The sequence below is a fragment of the Grammomys surdaster genome, unplaced genomic scaffold (genome assembly GCF_004785775.1).
Source record: "Grammomys surdaster isolate TR1022 unplaced genomic scaffold, NIH_TR_1.0 958, whole genome shotgun sequence".
Lineage (NCBI taxonomy): Eukaryota > Metazoa > Chordata > Mammalia > Rodentia > Muridae > Grammomys > Grammomys surdaster.
In genome coordinates this window covers 13,360,055-13,374,208 of record NW_021605377.1, presented here as the reverse complement: position 1 = coordinate 13,374,208, position 14,154 = coordinate 13,360,055, and the positions used below count along the sequence as shown (strand labels likewise).

Here is a 14,154-nt window from a genome sequence, read left to right as displayed (position 1 = left end):
GAAGAAGAAGAAGAAGAAGAAGAAGAAGAAGAAGAAGAAGAAGAAGATAGAAGATTACTTTCTTGCTTTTTCTAGGGTATAATTTTTCTCCTTGTATTGGAGTTTTCCCACTTTTATCCTTTATAGGGCTGGATTTGTGGAAAGATATTGTGTAAATTTGGTTTTATCATGGAATATTTTGGTTTCTCCATCTATAGTAATTGATAGTTTTGCTGTGTATAGTAGCCTGTGCTGGCATTTGTGTTCTCTTAGAGTCTCTTAGGATGACATCTGTCCAGGATCTTCTGGTTTTTATAATCTCTTGTGAGAAGTCTAGTGTAGTTCTGATAAGTCTGCCTTTATATGTTATTTGACCTTTACCCTTACTGCTTTTAATATTCTTTCTTTGTTTTGTGCATTTGGTGTTTTGATTATTATACGACAGGAGGAATTCCTTTTCTAATCTAGTCTATTTGGAGTTCTGTAGGCTTCTTGTATGTTCATAAGCATCTCTTTCTTTACATTAGGAAAGTTTTCTTCTATAATTTTGTTGAAGATATTTACTGGTCCTTTAAGTTGGGAATCTTCACTCTCTTCTATACCTATTATCCTTAGGTTTGGTCTTCTCATTGTGTCCTGGATTTCCTAGATATTTTGGGTTAGGGTTTTTTTTTTAATTTTGTATTTTCTTTGACAGTTGTGTCAATGTTTTCTATTGTTATGATATTATTTTTAAAAGGCTATTTCTTGGGCAGACTATCTAAGCGGCGGTGGCTCTGCTTAGCTCAGGCTGCCATTATCTGTGGCCTGAAGCCAAGTGCTCCACAGCCGGAAGCTGCTAGAGGCCATGGGCATGCCACAGCTAGAAATGGTCAGCCAAAATCACCAGCCCTGGCACCAACAAGACGCTATCGTGGGAGATAGCTCTGCCAAACTCCCATGCTGTCTCCACAAGGCTTGGCTGAGCCCAGACCATCCCATCATCCATGGAATATCCAGTAGAAAGGAGACTCTAATATTATCCAAAGGCTTTATATAATTAGAAATGCTCAATAAACAAGATGCCCATACAATTAGAGTTGTAACCCAATATCTAACCTTATGATATAAATCGTTACCCAGGACTGTCCTAGACATGGCTAAGCATGGTTATTCATGGCTCCTACTACCTCCTAGCTCCTCCTCTTCCTCCCCTTTTCCTTCTCCTTCTGACTCCTCACTCTGCCTACCTCTCATACAGCCCAATTGCTGAGCTTTATATAAATGTAGTGGGAAGATTTCCCACTACATTCTATGATATCTTCTGCACCTGAGATTCTCCCTTCTATCTCTTGTATTCTGTTGGTGATGCTTGCATCCATGACGCCTAACCTCTTTCCTAGGTTTTCTATCTCCTGAGTAGTCTCCCTTTGTGATTTCTTTATTATTTGTTCTTTAATTTTTATGTCCTGGGTGGATTTGTTCAATTCTCTCACCTGTTTGGTTGTGTTTTCTTATAATTCTTTAAGAGATTATTGTGTTTCTTCTTTAAGGGCTTTTACCATTTTCCCTGTGTTCTCCTGTATTTCTTTGAGGGAGTTATTTATGTCCTTCTTAAAGTCCTGTATCATCATCATTAGAAGTGATTTTAAATTTGAATATTGCTTTTATGGTGTCATGGGATATTAAGGACTTGCTTTGGTGGGAGAACTAGGTTCTGATGATGCCAATTAACCTTGGTTTCTGTTGCTTATGTTCTTGCACCTGTCTTTTGCCATCATGCTATCTCTAGTGCTATCTTCACTCAGTGTCACTGACTAGAGCTTGTCTTTCCTATTATCTTGGTTGTATCAGAACTCCTCACAGTCCAGATGTCCCTGTGATCCTATGATCCTGAGACCCTGGGTGTGATAGCTCCTGGGAGTCAGTCTGCTTCTGGGATCCTGAAATCCTGGTTTGCCCGGCTCCAGAGATCCTGTGATCCTATTATCCTATTTTAGAGCTCCTGGGATTCCAGACTCCTCTAGGTTTTGGGGAATTGGGTGCAGAACTGGTGCTCTATGACTGCTCTGGGCACTGGCGCAGACCGAAAGGGTCCTGTGACACTAGCCATAAAGGAGTTGCTAGGTCCCTGAGGGTCCCAATTACTCCCTGTTTTGGGAGAGGGAATGTTGCAGCCTACTCACCCATGATCCTGGGCATGTTAGAGCTCTTGGGAGTCTAGTTTCCTCTGGGTTTTGAGCTTGGAGTACAGCTTTCACTGTGTTTTGGGGTGTTGGGTGCAGAGCTGGCACCCTATGACTGCTCCAGGCACTGGTGCAGACTAGAAACTGGAAGGGAGGTGCATCATCTCTGATTGAACACAGACATGGGCGTTCTCTGCTGTATATGTGTTGAGGGTCTCATATCAGCTAGTGTATGCTGCCTTTTTGGTGATGCAGTGCTTGATAGATCTCGGAGGCCCAGATTAATTGAATCTGCTGGTCCTGCTACTTGGTTGCCCTCATCCTCAGCTTCTTTCAGCCTTTCCCTAATTCAACTGTAGGGGTCAGAAGCTTTTGTCCATTGGTTGGGTGCAAATATCTGCATCTGAGTCTTTCAGCTGCTTGTTGGGTCTTCTAAAAGGCATCGTGGTCCCTTTTTGTGAGCTCTCCATAGCCTCAGTAATAGTGTCAGGCCTTGGGACATCCATTTGAGCTGGATCCCACTTTGGGCCTGTCACTGGACCTTTTCCTCTGGCTCCACTCCATTTCCATCCTGGTAGTTCTTTCAAACAGGAACAATTATGTATCAGAGTATTAACCGTGGGATGGCAACCCTCTCCCTCATTTCATGCCCTGTCTTCCTGCTGGAGTTAGGATCTATAAGTTCCCTCTCCCTACTGTCAGTCATTTTATCTAAGGTCTTTCCCTTTGAGTCATGAGAGTCTCTTACCTCCTAGGTCTCTGGTGCATTCTAGAGGGTTCTCCAAACCTCCTACCTCCCTAGATTGCCTGTTTTCATAATTTCTGCTGTCCCTCAGGGCTTCTGTCTTTTTCCCTCACCCAAAACCAGATCAGGTTCCCCTCTCCCCCACAACTCTGTCCAATTTCCCTCCTAAGTTCCTCCCTCTCTCCTCACTTGTGATGGCTTTCTTCTCCCTTCCCAGTGGGACTGAGATGTCTTCACTTAGGTCCTTGAGCTTTTTGAACTTTCTGAGTTCTGTGGACTGTATCTTGTGTATTCTGTACTTTTTTTCTTGCTAATATCTGGTTTTTACTGAGTACATCCCATGCATGTCCTTTTGAGTGTGAGTTACCTCACTAAGGGTGATATATTCTAGTTCTTTCCATTTGCTTGCAAAACTCAGGATGTCCTCGTTTTTAATAGCTGAGTAGTAGTGCATTGTGTAAATGAACCACATTTTCTGTATCCATTTTTCTGTTGTGGGACATCTGGGTTAGTTCCAGCTTCTGGCTATCATAAATAAGGCCACTATGAACAGTGGAACACGTGCCCCTGTGGCATGGTGGGACATCTTTTGGGTATATTCCTAAGAGTGGTATTGCTGATTCTTCAGGTAGATCTGTTTCCAATTTTCTGAGGAACCTCCAGATTGATTTCCATAGTGGTTTTACCAATTTGCAATACCACCAGAAATGGAGGAGCATTCCTCTTTCTCTACATCCTTGCCAACATGTGTTGTCACCCTAGTTTTTGATCTTAGCCATTCTGATTGGAATCTCGAGGTAATTTTGATTTGCATTTCTCTGATCACTAAGGACTTTGAACATTTCTTTAGGTGCTTCTCAGACATTCGAGAATCCTCTGCTGTGACTTCTTGGTTTAGTTCTATACCCTATTTTTGGATTGGGTTGTTTGATTTTTTGGTGGTTAGCTTCTTGAGTTCTTTTTATATTTTGGATTTTGGCCATCTATCTGATGTGGGGTTAGTGAAGATTTTTGTCGATCTGTAGGTTGTCAATTTGTCTTATTGATTATGACATTTGCCGTACAAAAGCTTTCCAGTTTCATGAGGTCCCATTTGTCAATTCTTGATCTTAGAGCATAAGGCATTGGAGTCCTGTTTAGAAAATTTCCCTCTGTGCCAATGAGTTCAAGGCTCTTTCTCACTTTCTCTTCTATTAGATTCAGTGTATCTGGTCTTATGTTGAAGTCATTGATCTACTTGGACTTGAGCTTTTTGCAAGGTGACAAATATGTATCTATTTGCACTTTTCTGAATACAGATATCCAATTAGACCAAATTAAATCAGAAATGAAAAAGGAGACATAACAACCTAAATGGAAGAAATTTAAAAAATCATAAAAGCCTATACTTAACAAAACTGGAAAGTCTAAATATAAATGGATGGTTTTCTAAACAGATACCACATATCAGAGTTAAATTAACTTTGGTAAACTATCTAAACAGGCCCATATCACACAAGGAAATAGAAGAAATCATTAAAAATCTCCCAACCAAAAAAAGCCCAGGGCCAGATGGATTTAATGCAGAATTCTACGAGACCGTAAAAGGAGACCTGATACCAATAGTCCTCAAACTATTCCATAAAATAGACATAGAAAGATCACTCCCTAAATCATTCTATGAAGCCACAATAACTCTGACACCTAAGCCACACAAAGACCCAACCAAAAAAGAGATCTTCAGACCAATCTCGCTTATGAATATCAATGCAAAAGTCTTATATAAAATACTTGCAAACTGAATCCAAGAAAACATTAAAACCATCATTCAGCATGATCAAGTAGGCTTCATCCCAGGGATGCAAGGTTGATCCAATATATGAAAATCCATTAAGGTAATTCACTATATAAACAAACTCAAAGGAAAAAAATCACATGATCATGTCCTTGGATGCAGAACAAGCATTTGACAAAATGCAACATCCTTTCATTTTAAAAGTCTTGGAGAGATCAGTAATTCAAGGCCCATAGCTAAACATAATAAAAGCAATTCACTACAATGTTCTTTTATCTTTTAATGAACAGTTCCTTGTCTTGGTTTGTCTGACATTGATCAGGAGCTTGTAGGCATTTTGACTTCCAGTGCTGTGTCAGCTCTTCTAAATGCTGTGATTACAACTGCATCTGGAAAAGTTGGCATTTTTAACCACCAGACTTTTCAATTTTATATTCTTGTGAGTGTAGTTACTATGAATTGATATTAGAAACATACAGTCTATCGAGCTCACAAAGCTAGCAAGCCCTTAGCAGTTAATGAGGGATCCAAGAAAGAGGCAGAGTAAGAGAGCAAGCCCACGGTGCTAAGCAATGCTGCACACCAGCTGCTTGTTGGTATAATTCTAAATTGTGTGGCACTGACATAGCAGGCATATCTGCCATGTTTTCACACACACACACACACACACACACACACACACACACACACACACACAGAGTGGAAGAGAGAAACCAAGACAAAGATGCGTGTAATTTAACATAAAGACTGTGGGGTTATTTTTGCATATCTGGGATTTTTATATTTACTTTGGATATGGGTTGAATATAAGCCACCTGTGTCACAGTGCATAGTATGTGCAGATAAGAGGACAGTCTTTAAGAAGCAGTTTCTCCTTCTATTGTGTATGAAAATATCACAATGAAAATCTTTATTTTGGAAAATGTATATGTACTCTTCATTATTAAAAAGAAAATTAACTTACAAAAAAACTCAGTTTTGTATAATCAGAATTCTGTTTTAAATACCTCTGTTATAATCTGTAAGTTTCATTGTATGTGAATATGTTTATAATGACAATTTGATCATAAAATAAGCCCAAAAGGAAGCCTGTTAGTAGACTAAAAGTCTACTCTCACCCCAAGACAACCCCAAGTTTTCTAATTGAGACTTAATCTAAACAGTGATAACTGCAATAAAAATTTCTTTTATTCTTCAATATAGATGTAACTGAAACTCAAACAGGAAAAATACTTTGTTTTTAATGATGGACATTATTCCTTCATCATGCCTTAGTCAATATATTGCCTCTTTTATTATGATAAAACTCTTTGGGATTATGTGAGCTACCTGTCCTAAATTTAATTCATTGAATGACAATGCTGCACATTTCTTCCCAAGATGAGGAGGAAGAGGCAGTCTCCAAGGCAACTGCTGCAAAGGAAAAGTTAGAAAGGAGTAAGGAATACACCTACCAGTGGCTTCATACACAAGTTGGCTTTCCTGAAGCAGCTAGTTCCAGAAACCTGAAATGGTGAGGTCATTTCCTTTAAATTAGATTTCTGTATTGTAAACATATCTTGAAAAGTGAAACCTGGGTTAATTGTGCTAAAACAAACACAACTTCATAGCCAAAAGCCAATACATCACATTGCCAGAGGCTTTCCTACAGAGCAGATTTAATTGTTCTTTATAGTTTTCAACCATAAAATGTTTAGGAAAAATTCTGTTCTGTAATGCTTAAAACCAACACATGAACCATGCAGGCACTTCTACTTTATAAAGAAAAAGTTGCTGTGTCAATACATAGATTTTTTTAAAAAAAATTATTACTTTTAATTGACAGCTGAATTTCTAGATGACAATTTTTTGACTATATATGTGACTTAAACTTTCATATGAAAGCACCATGAAAGTGGAAACATTTTGTTATGTGACATATTCATTATGAAAAAAGAAAAATAAAGTGATGAGTAGTTCATGTTTTATTTTGAAATAGTTCATGTTTTATTTTGAAGTATTCCAATTAATGCAAACTTAAGTTTATGTCATGTCAAATAATCAGGTTGACTGAACTACTTGTATCAGCATCCTTAGAATTATAACAAATTATAACAAATTATAACAAATACGGCAGAATCTACTACTTACCTATATTAACGTGACATGAGAGACTGTTCACAAGTCAAAGTACTGATGTAGATGTGATAGAGTGGAAAATACGAACAATATTTATGAGGGTGAATTGTACCTGTTTACACATTTAATATTTACTTGCTAGTAAATGAAATCTCTTATCTAGTAGAAGAAATGAACAATTGCTCGGAATCTCTATTTTCTATTTATTTATTATTTATTATATATAAAAGATTTCTTTGTAATGTATTTAAAAATTACTTTGAAAAATAGAAAAATGCTCGCTCTCTCTGTCCCTCTCTGTCTCTCTGTCTCTGTCTCTGTCTCTGTCTCTCTCTCTCTCTCTCTGTGTGTGTGTGTGTGTGTGTGTGTGTGTGTGATGTACACATTTTGGGGTTGGTGTTTGTATGTTTTAGTCAACTTTAAGGGCCCTTCCTCAGAAACCACCTGTCTTTTTCTTTTTTCTTTTCTGATTAGCTCTTTAACCATTTTGTACAGTGTGTTTAGATCATATTGACCATATTCACTTCCTTCCCCAAAGCCCCTTCTCCACTCAAACAGTTTGTGTCTTTTTTCTTTAACATAACAGTATTTTTTTAAAATATGGTCTCTTGTTAGACTGGGAATAATTGACTTAGGCAAGGTTGTTCCATAAAGCCTAGGGATCTGCCTTTACCCTCGCCCTCATCACCAGAGCGCTGTGATTCTAAGCATTGACCACCATACCTGAAGTTCTCGTGCTTGCACAGCAAGCTCTTTAGTTGCTTATCCATCTCTACAGTTTCCAAAGACAAAATTTATTGAAAATGAAAATATCAGTGTTCCGATCAAATTAAACTTCACTGTAAATATTAATGGTGTGCATTAAACAGGGTAGAGCATTAAAGATAGAAAACTTTACCTGACTCAAGTGAAATTTTATGATTGTAAAAATTAAGAGTGATGATACAGGATTGGAGGAAGAGACAACTGGACCAGGAATTCAACCTTGTCTTTGACTACATGGTGATTTTGAGTCCAGTCTGGGCTGTAGCACACCCTCTTTCAAAGAGCCAAAGAAAAAGAGGATAAAAGAAGTAAATGTAATTCAAATACACTGAGTTTTTTCTATAATTTAATAACTCTTACTGTTAGTACTTTCAGATTATTGTTCACTGATGTTTATATTTTAAAAGAAGGATAGTTTTGAAGTCTTATTTAGAAATTATTTTTGTAAAATTTAATTTATATACAATAGAGAAAGTGTGTGTGTGTGTTTGTGTGTGTGTGTGTGTGTGATGGGTGCATTTATTACATATAACATAGATTAAAGCTGTTTTCTCTATTTTATATAAAGATATTTGAACATTTTAAAACATTCCCGTTCAATATTTATGCTGTAACTTGTTTTTCTTTTTCCTGTGTCACCATGTAGCAATCACTTCTTGCCTGAGTTAGATCCAGATGTACTTAATGGTGGAAGAGTTCAACTTGTGGTAAGAAATATGTTTAAGGTTAGAGAAAAATGAAAAATGTTATAGACACAAGTGCTCAATAAAAAACACTTTAAAGTATGCTCATAATAGGTTTAAACTATGAAAAGATGACAACTGTATCTATTTTGGGGCAACCTCAAATGCCATGTGTTAAAATAATAATGTATGTTCTTGGCTTCTAATATAATGTTACAATATGACAGCACTTAAAATAATAATTTTATTTGACATATGTAAAAATATTAACTTACTACAACTTTTTAAACAAAATTATTCTGAATGGGAAATTGCTTAATTGGATTATAGTCTTGAAAATCGTAACAGTTGAATTTATAGATTACACAAGGAAAAAGCAATGTGAGTTCCCATCTTGGAGAATCAAGGCACATTTAAAATAACAAGTGATTATCATAAGCTTAACTTGGAAAAGTTTTATGGAGTGTCGTGCAAATTTGATAAATATTACTAGAGCTTTAAGGACAGATTCTAAGCGTGGTAACAAGAGTGTAGTCTTGAAAATGGAACGCATTTGCATGGTAAATTCACTTGTCTGTAACCTACTGGAAGAAAGAGAGGAAAGGAGCCACCATGGAACCTTGGAAAGTGGGTCTCATCAAATGGGTAATTTTCAGTAGCATCTCAGAAACTTTTTAGAAGTGGTAAATGTGTGGTAATTCTGTAGTTGGTGAAAGTGGATGACACATACCATTTATAAAAACTAATAAATATTCCTTGCTAAGATTCTACACTGGTCAAGAAAATAAATTACCATTTTGTTTCCCATGGAGTATTTCCACATCCAAATACACTTTCTTTATGATAAAAATAATATTATGGCTTTTAGAACATTCATATACCATTTTTCAACAATTTTTCAAAAAGCGAGAGGTAGAAAGAGAGAGAGAGAAACAGAGAGAGAGAGAGAGGAAAGAATCTATGCTCATTATTCACAATCATCACTCATTACATATTTTCTTGTATTTTAGTAAAAGTTCTCTGTGAGTATATCATGCATGTGCCCCTAGTAATATTAGTCTGTCACTCTGATAGCATTATATATGTTATTAACAATGTTTTTGCACACATTTAGTGGCCATTTTTGAAAACCAAAGGAGGGAAAAAGCATTAAATGGCAGAAAATAATTATTAATATAGAGTTATGTATCTTACTAAACAACATTATAGCATAGGGAATAATCAGTGTCAATTTTTGCATGTAGAATATAATATCTATGCCTAAGCAAGGCTATAGCATGTTACATAATCAAAAGGAATTGGAAAATAAAGTATTATTTTAAAATGTATTAGGAAATACGACAACAGTAGTTGAAAGTTTCTTGATAATTGAATAATAATAATAAATGGGTCAAGTTTTGGGATTTTCCCGAGAATATCCATATTTTGCATTATTCTGGAAATGAATTCAGATTTTGAAATTAGAGAATATGGTGTTTATTGAATTCCCTATTTCATGTTAGCGTATCTATTAATGTTGTAATTCCTAAAACACTGTTTAGGTAATCATATTAAGGTGTTGTATGTGTAACTTCCATGTTTCTAGATTACATAGTGGTACAGAGGACTCCTAATCCTCTGCTGTAACATAACCCTTCTGCAGTGTCTTCCACACTGTTCCCTGACTTAGGTGTAGGAAGTTGCTGTAGATGCATCTGTTGGGGTCAAAAACACCAGTATCACTTAATCCCTGTATTAGGATCAGCTTTGGTTTTCTGTAATGGTTTGATAGCTGCAAACAGAAGGTATTTTCTTTTGCTTTGTGTCTTAACTCAAGGTGAGAGCTACAGTCATCTGTAGGTCTAAGGATAAGTTTGAGAATGCAGTTAGGAATTATTCTGGCCTAGTAAAGTAGTGGTAGTAGGTTCTCCTCTACAACCCATGATCTTCCTAGTTCCAGGGAGTTGGCAAGGCATCTGGTACCAGGCATGATTTCCCTCCTGCTGAGTGTTCTTTAAGTCTAGTAAGAGAGCTCATGGTTTCCACCAAGGTATGAGTGCCACTCTTGCACCTATAGGAATATCATTGAATGCTAGTCAGTGTTGTGGCTCATGCTGATATAGAAGGGGGAAATCTTAGAGGACCCACCCTTGTATCAATAAAAGCAACTAATGATAGAAGGAGGATAGATCTTTCCCAAGAATGATCATTCTAATAAAATAACATATATTCTGCCCTGAAATCAAATATATACAAGCAACATTAAACAAACTTAACAGACTGTATTTACATATTTACATATATATGTATGTATCTAACAAGATAATATTATATATGTCACAATAAGAAAGAAAAAGAGCCATAAATTTGAAGAGGGAACTGATAGAAAGGTTACATAGCCAGACTTGAAATAAATGACGTTTTCTTTTGAAGGTAAACAAACATGCAACAGGTGAGCTAACAAGACTTCTATGGAACATTTTTCTCAAAGAACTGAACATTCATTACTACAGGGGATGAATATGCCCAAAATTGTTCATATAGAATGCTCAAAGAATTTTAAAAAATATTTATTTTAAACACAGCACAAATTTTTATAGTAGCTTTGTTTATAACAGCTCCAAAACTTAACCAAAGGTCACTCAGTGGGTGAAAATATAACAGTAGAATATTAATAAATGAATGTACAACAAAGACTTGCATAGAAATGAGCAAGATAATTAATAACACAGAGAAAGAACATGACACTAGCTCTGAGGAGTGTGCCTCAGATTCCTGTGTAGTATGTACTGTACAATTTCTCTTATGTAGCATTCTGAATACCACAGTGCTAAGAGTAGCAAACCATTAGTTGCTAGTTAACCTGAGGATTATGTAAAGGTTTTTCTAGAATGAAAACTGTTTTTTGACTTAGTTATAATTCAAGTTATACCAATATATACACATAATGAAAAGCAATATAACTACAAGCAAAAGAAACATTACATGTAAAACCTGCTCAATACAAAACAGATTCGGTACTTCAGTAGTTTTGCATCCCAAGTAGTAATATGTTGGCTTGGTAGAACCACGGCTCATTGTATTATTGTTACATAAAAATTACTGAGCAAGCTAGACACAGGATGGCAAGGAAATGTTTGGCATTGATTTCTGCAACTTCCTTGCAAGTTTTAATTCAAAACTTTCAAAATATGAAATATTAATAATAATAATTTAACATTATTGAACTTTATTTAATGTCTATGTTTCATTGTATATAAATTTGATAGATAGATGATAGATAGATAGATGATAGATAGATAGATAGATAGATAGATAGATAGATAGATAGATAATTTAAAACATGGAAATTATCTTTCCCAACCTCATCAAACATTGTTTCCCACTTACTCTGCATTATTAATAAGAAAGTGAACATGTGCAATGATAATATTTACTATGAAGGAAAGCATCTTCATAATTCAGCTCTGCATGAGTAAAAGTAAGGATTTTTCCTATAATTTTTTCTCTTCTTTTTCTTTTATATTTATTCTTTAATCTTTTTTATTTATAATCCAGACTTTACACCCCTCCCGGTCCACCCTCGGAGCATTCCACATCCCACACCTCCTCCCCTACTCCTGCCTCCAAGGGGATGTCCCCACCTCATACTCACCCCATCAGACCTCAATACCTAGAAACAGTCAAATTGATAGGATATTTGTAATATGTGTAATGATGTTACAAAATATAAAAATAATTGAAAAACTTAAAATTAGTAAACTAAGTTTAGATCTTACAGACACAATATACAGTGAAAAAGCATCTTACAGGAAATTATTAAAATTCATCTTAGGTGTGAAAAGAGTCATGCTTAACAACAGGGAGACTTGCTGAGAATTTCATCATCTTGGATGGTTTTGTTGTATGATTTAATATACTGCACTTACTCAAACCTAGATGACATAAGTCCAATTCTTGATGTAACCTTTTTTATAAGTATTTAAAGTATACAAGACATGTGAAAAATGGTTTTAGTGTAGCAAAGCATATTGCTCTATGGTCAGCATACATGTTTTTTATAAATAGAATTATACTCGAAAATGATAAAATTACAGTAACTAATAAATATCCAGTCTTTTATTATCACTGTCAATTATTATGTAATATATAAAATTATATTGTGTTTTTATGTGATTGGCTACATCAGTATTACAATGGTTATGATGTTGATAGGCAATAAGAATTTTCACCTTTATTATAACATTGGGAACTAGTACTAAACATGAAATACATTGGCGACTGAAATATCCTTCTGAGAGGATGTTAATGTGCTCCCAAAAGAAGATAAGTAGATATGTACAAAACAAACACATACCACCACCACCAATATCACCAACAATGATAAAAACAAAAACACAAGAGAGCTGACAAAAGAATTTCACCTTGAAAACACTTGAATTTATCTTCCTTAAAACAAAATCTGTGTAATAAATACCAGGATACTTGTTTTTAAAGTATGATATTAGGGAGCTAGAGGCATGACTCAGTGTTTGAAATAACTGTTTGCTCCTCTAGACGACCTGGGTTCCATTCCCAGCACTCATCTAGAGTTTTGCCCAATCTTTATCTTCAGTTTTAAAGGAACCAACACCCTCTTCTGGCTCCTTTGATGCCAGGATGCAAGCGAATACTCTTGTGGATGTGTACACGCAGGTAAAACACTCATACACATTAAAAATAAATATACAAAGAATTTAAAGTATAATATTATTATATCTTCACTTATGAAAGTACAAAGGCTTTAAATATTTCTTACAATCATGTAGATTAAACAGCTATCCCTGTTCTTTAATAAATAATGTAAAATTTTACTGTTGGTTTAATTGTGGCAAATGTAGGTAGATCAGACCCTAAATATTTAGAGCATTCTGTTCAAAACCCATGTCCTTTCCATGAGATATAGGTAAGATTTAGAATTGCATAGATAGACTAGAAAAGGAAACTTCACCAGAAAAAAAAACTGTAAAAGCTTCTTTTCAAAGTTACTGTTTGGTAAATAATTGGTATAGAATTCCATTTAGAGTATTACATGAATTAAGCTTGGTTATTCCATTATTTAACATTATGATATTTAATACATACTTTTGTAACATAAATATTTAATGTGTTGTTAGTTTTATTGTTTTAAGAACAGTTATCCCTTTATATTCATTGAACCCATATTGCTTGAATTAAAATACAAAAGAAGATATTTGGAAAAATACCCTGTGTACTGAACTTGTAAATATTTCTTTTGTATTGTCTCTACAAAACATCTTCCCATATCAAATTTATATTGTATTAGTTGTTACTAGTAAGGAATAGATGTTTAAGCTGTAGGGATTTATTCTGTAAGTTACATGTAAGCACCACATCATTTGACATATGTGACTTGTCATCTTCAGTACTTACCAGAATCCCAGAAACTGTGGATTCAAAAGAAATGCTAAATAATTATTTTTGTGTATTCAGTCTGTGTTTATTTTACTGTGACAAATACATGAAGGAAAAACGTAATGAATTAAGGACATCTCACAGTTTCAGCGACTCCAGTCCATAGTCACTCGCGTCTGTGTTTCTGGAATTATGGTGACAGCAGCTAAGAGATAGAAAGAAACAAAAAGGTGCTCCCGAGTACAAGACATAGCCCCTAGTGACCTTCTCCCTTTAACTTGCCCTCCCTCCAAATTTTCCATCTCTCAATTATTCCAACAGATTTTTTCAGATAATCTGTGAATTAAGCCACAGATTCTGTGAGGCCTCATGATCCAATCACTGACGATTAGGTCTACTAGCTCAGCCCTAGCCATCAGAACATAAGCCTTTTGGAGAAATGCATCATATCACAATAACAGAAAGTATATAATGGAAAAGAAGTAGATAGATAGATAGATAGATAGATAGATAGATAGATAGATAGATAGA

The 14,154-nt window shown here is 35.4% G+C and overlaps 1 protein-coding gene across 2 annotated transcripts in view; it reads left to right on the top strand.

Moving 5' to 3' along the window:
• Lrriq1 (leucine rich repeats and IQ motif containing 1) overlaps nucleotides 1-14,154 on the top strand; it is a 184,683-nt gene that overhangs the window by 168,499 nt on the left and 2,030 nt on the right. The window contains exons 25-26 of one of the 2 annotated variants that reach the window (XM_028783108.1): nucleotides 6,031-6,176; nucleotides 8,193-8,253. In XM_028783108.1, coding sequence (XP_028638941.1) covers nucleotides 6,031-6,176; nucleotides 8,193-8,253 — 207 coding nt within the window. Of the gene's footprint in view, nucleotides 1-6,025; nucleotides 6,177-8,192; nucleotides 8,254-14,154 lie in introns of both variants that reach the window. The other variant, XM_028783107.1, reaches the window with a different exon arrangement.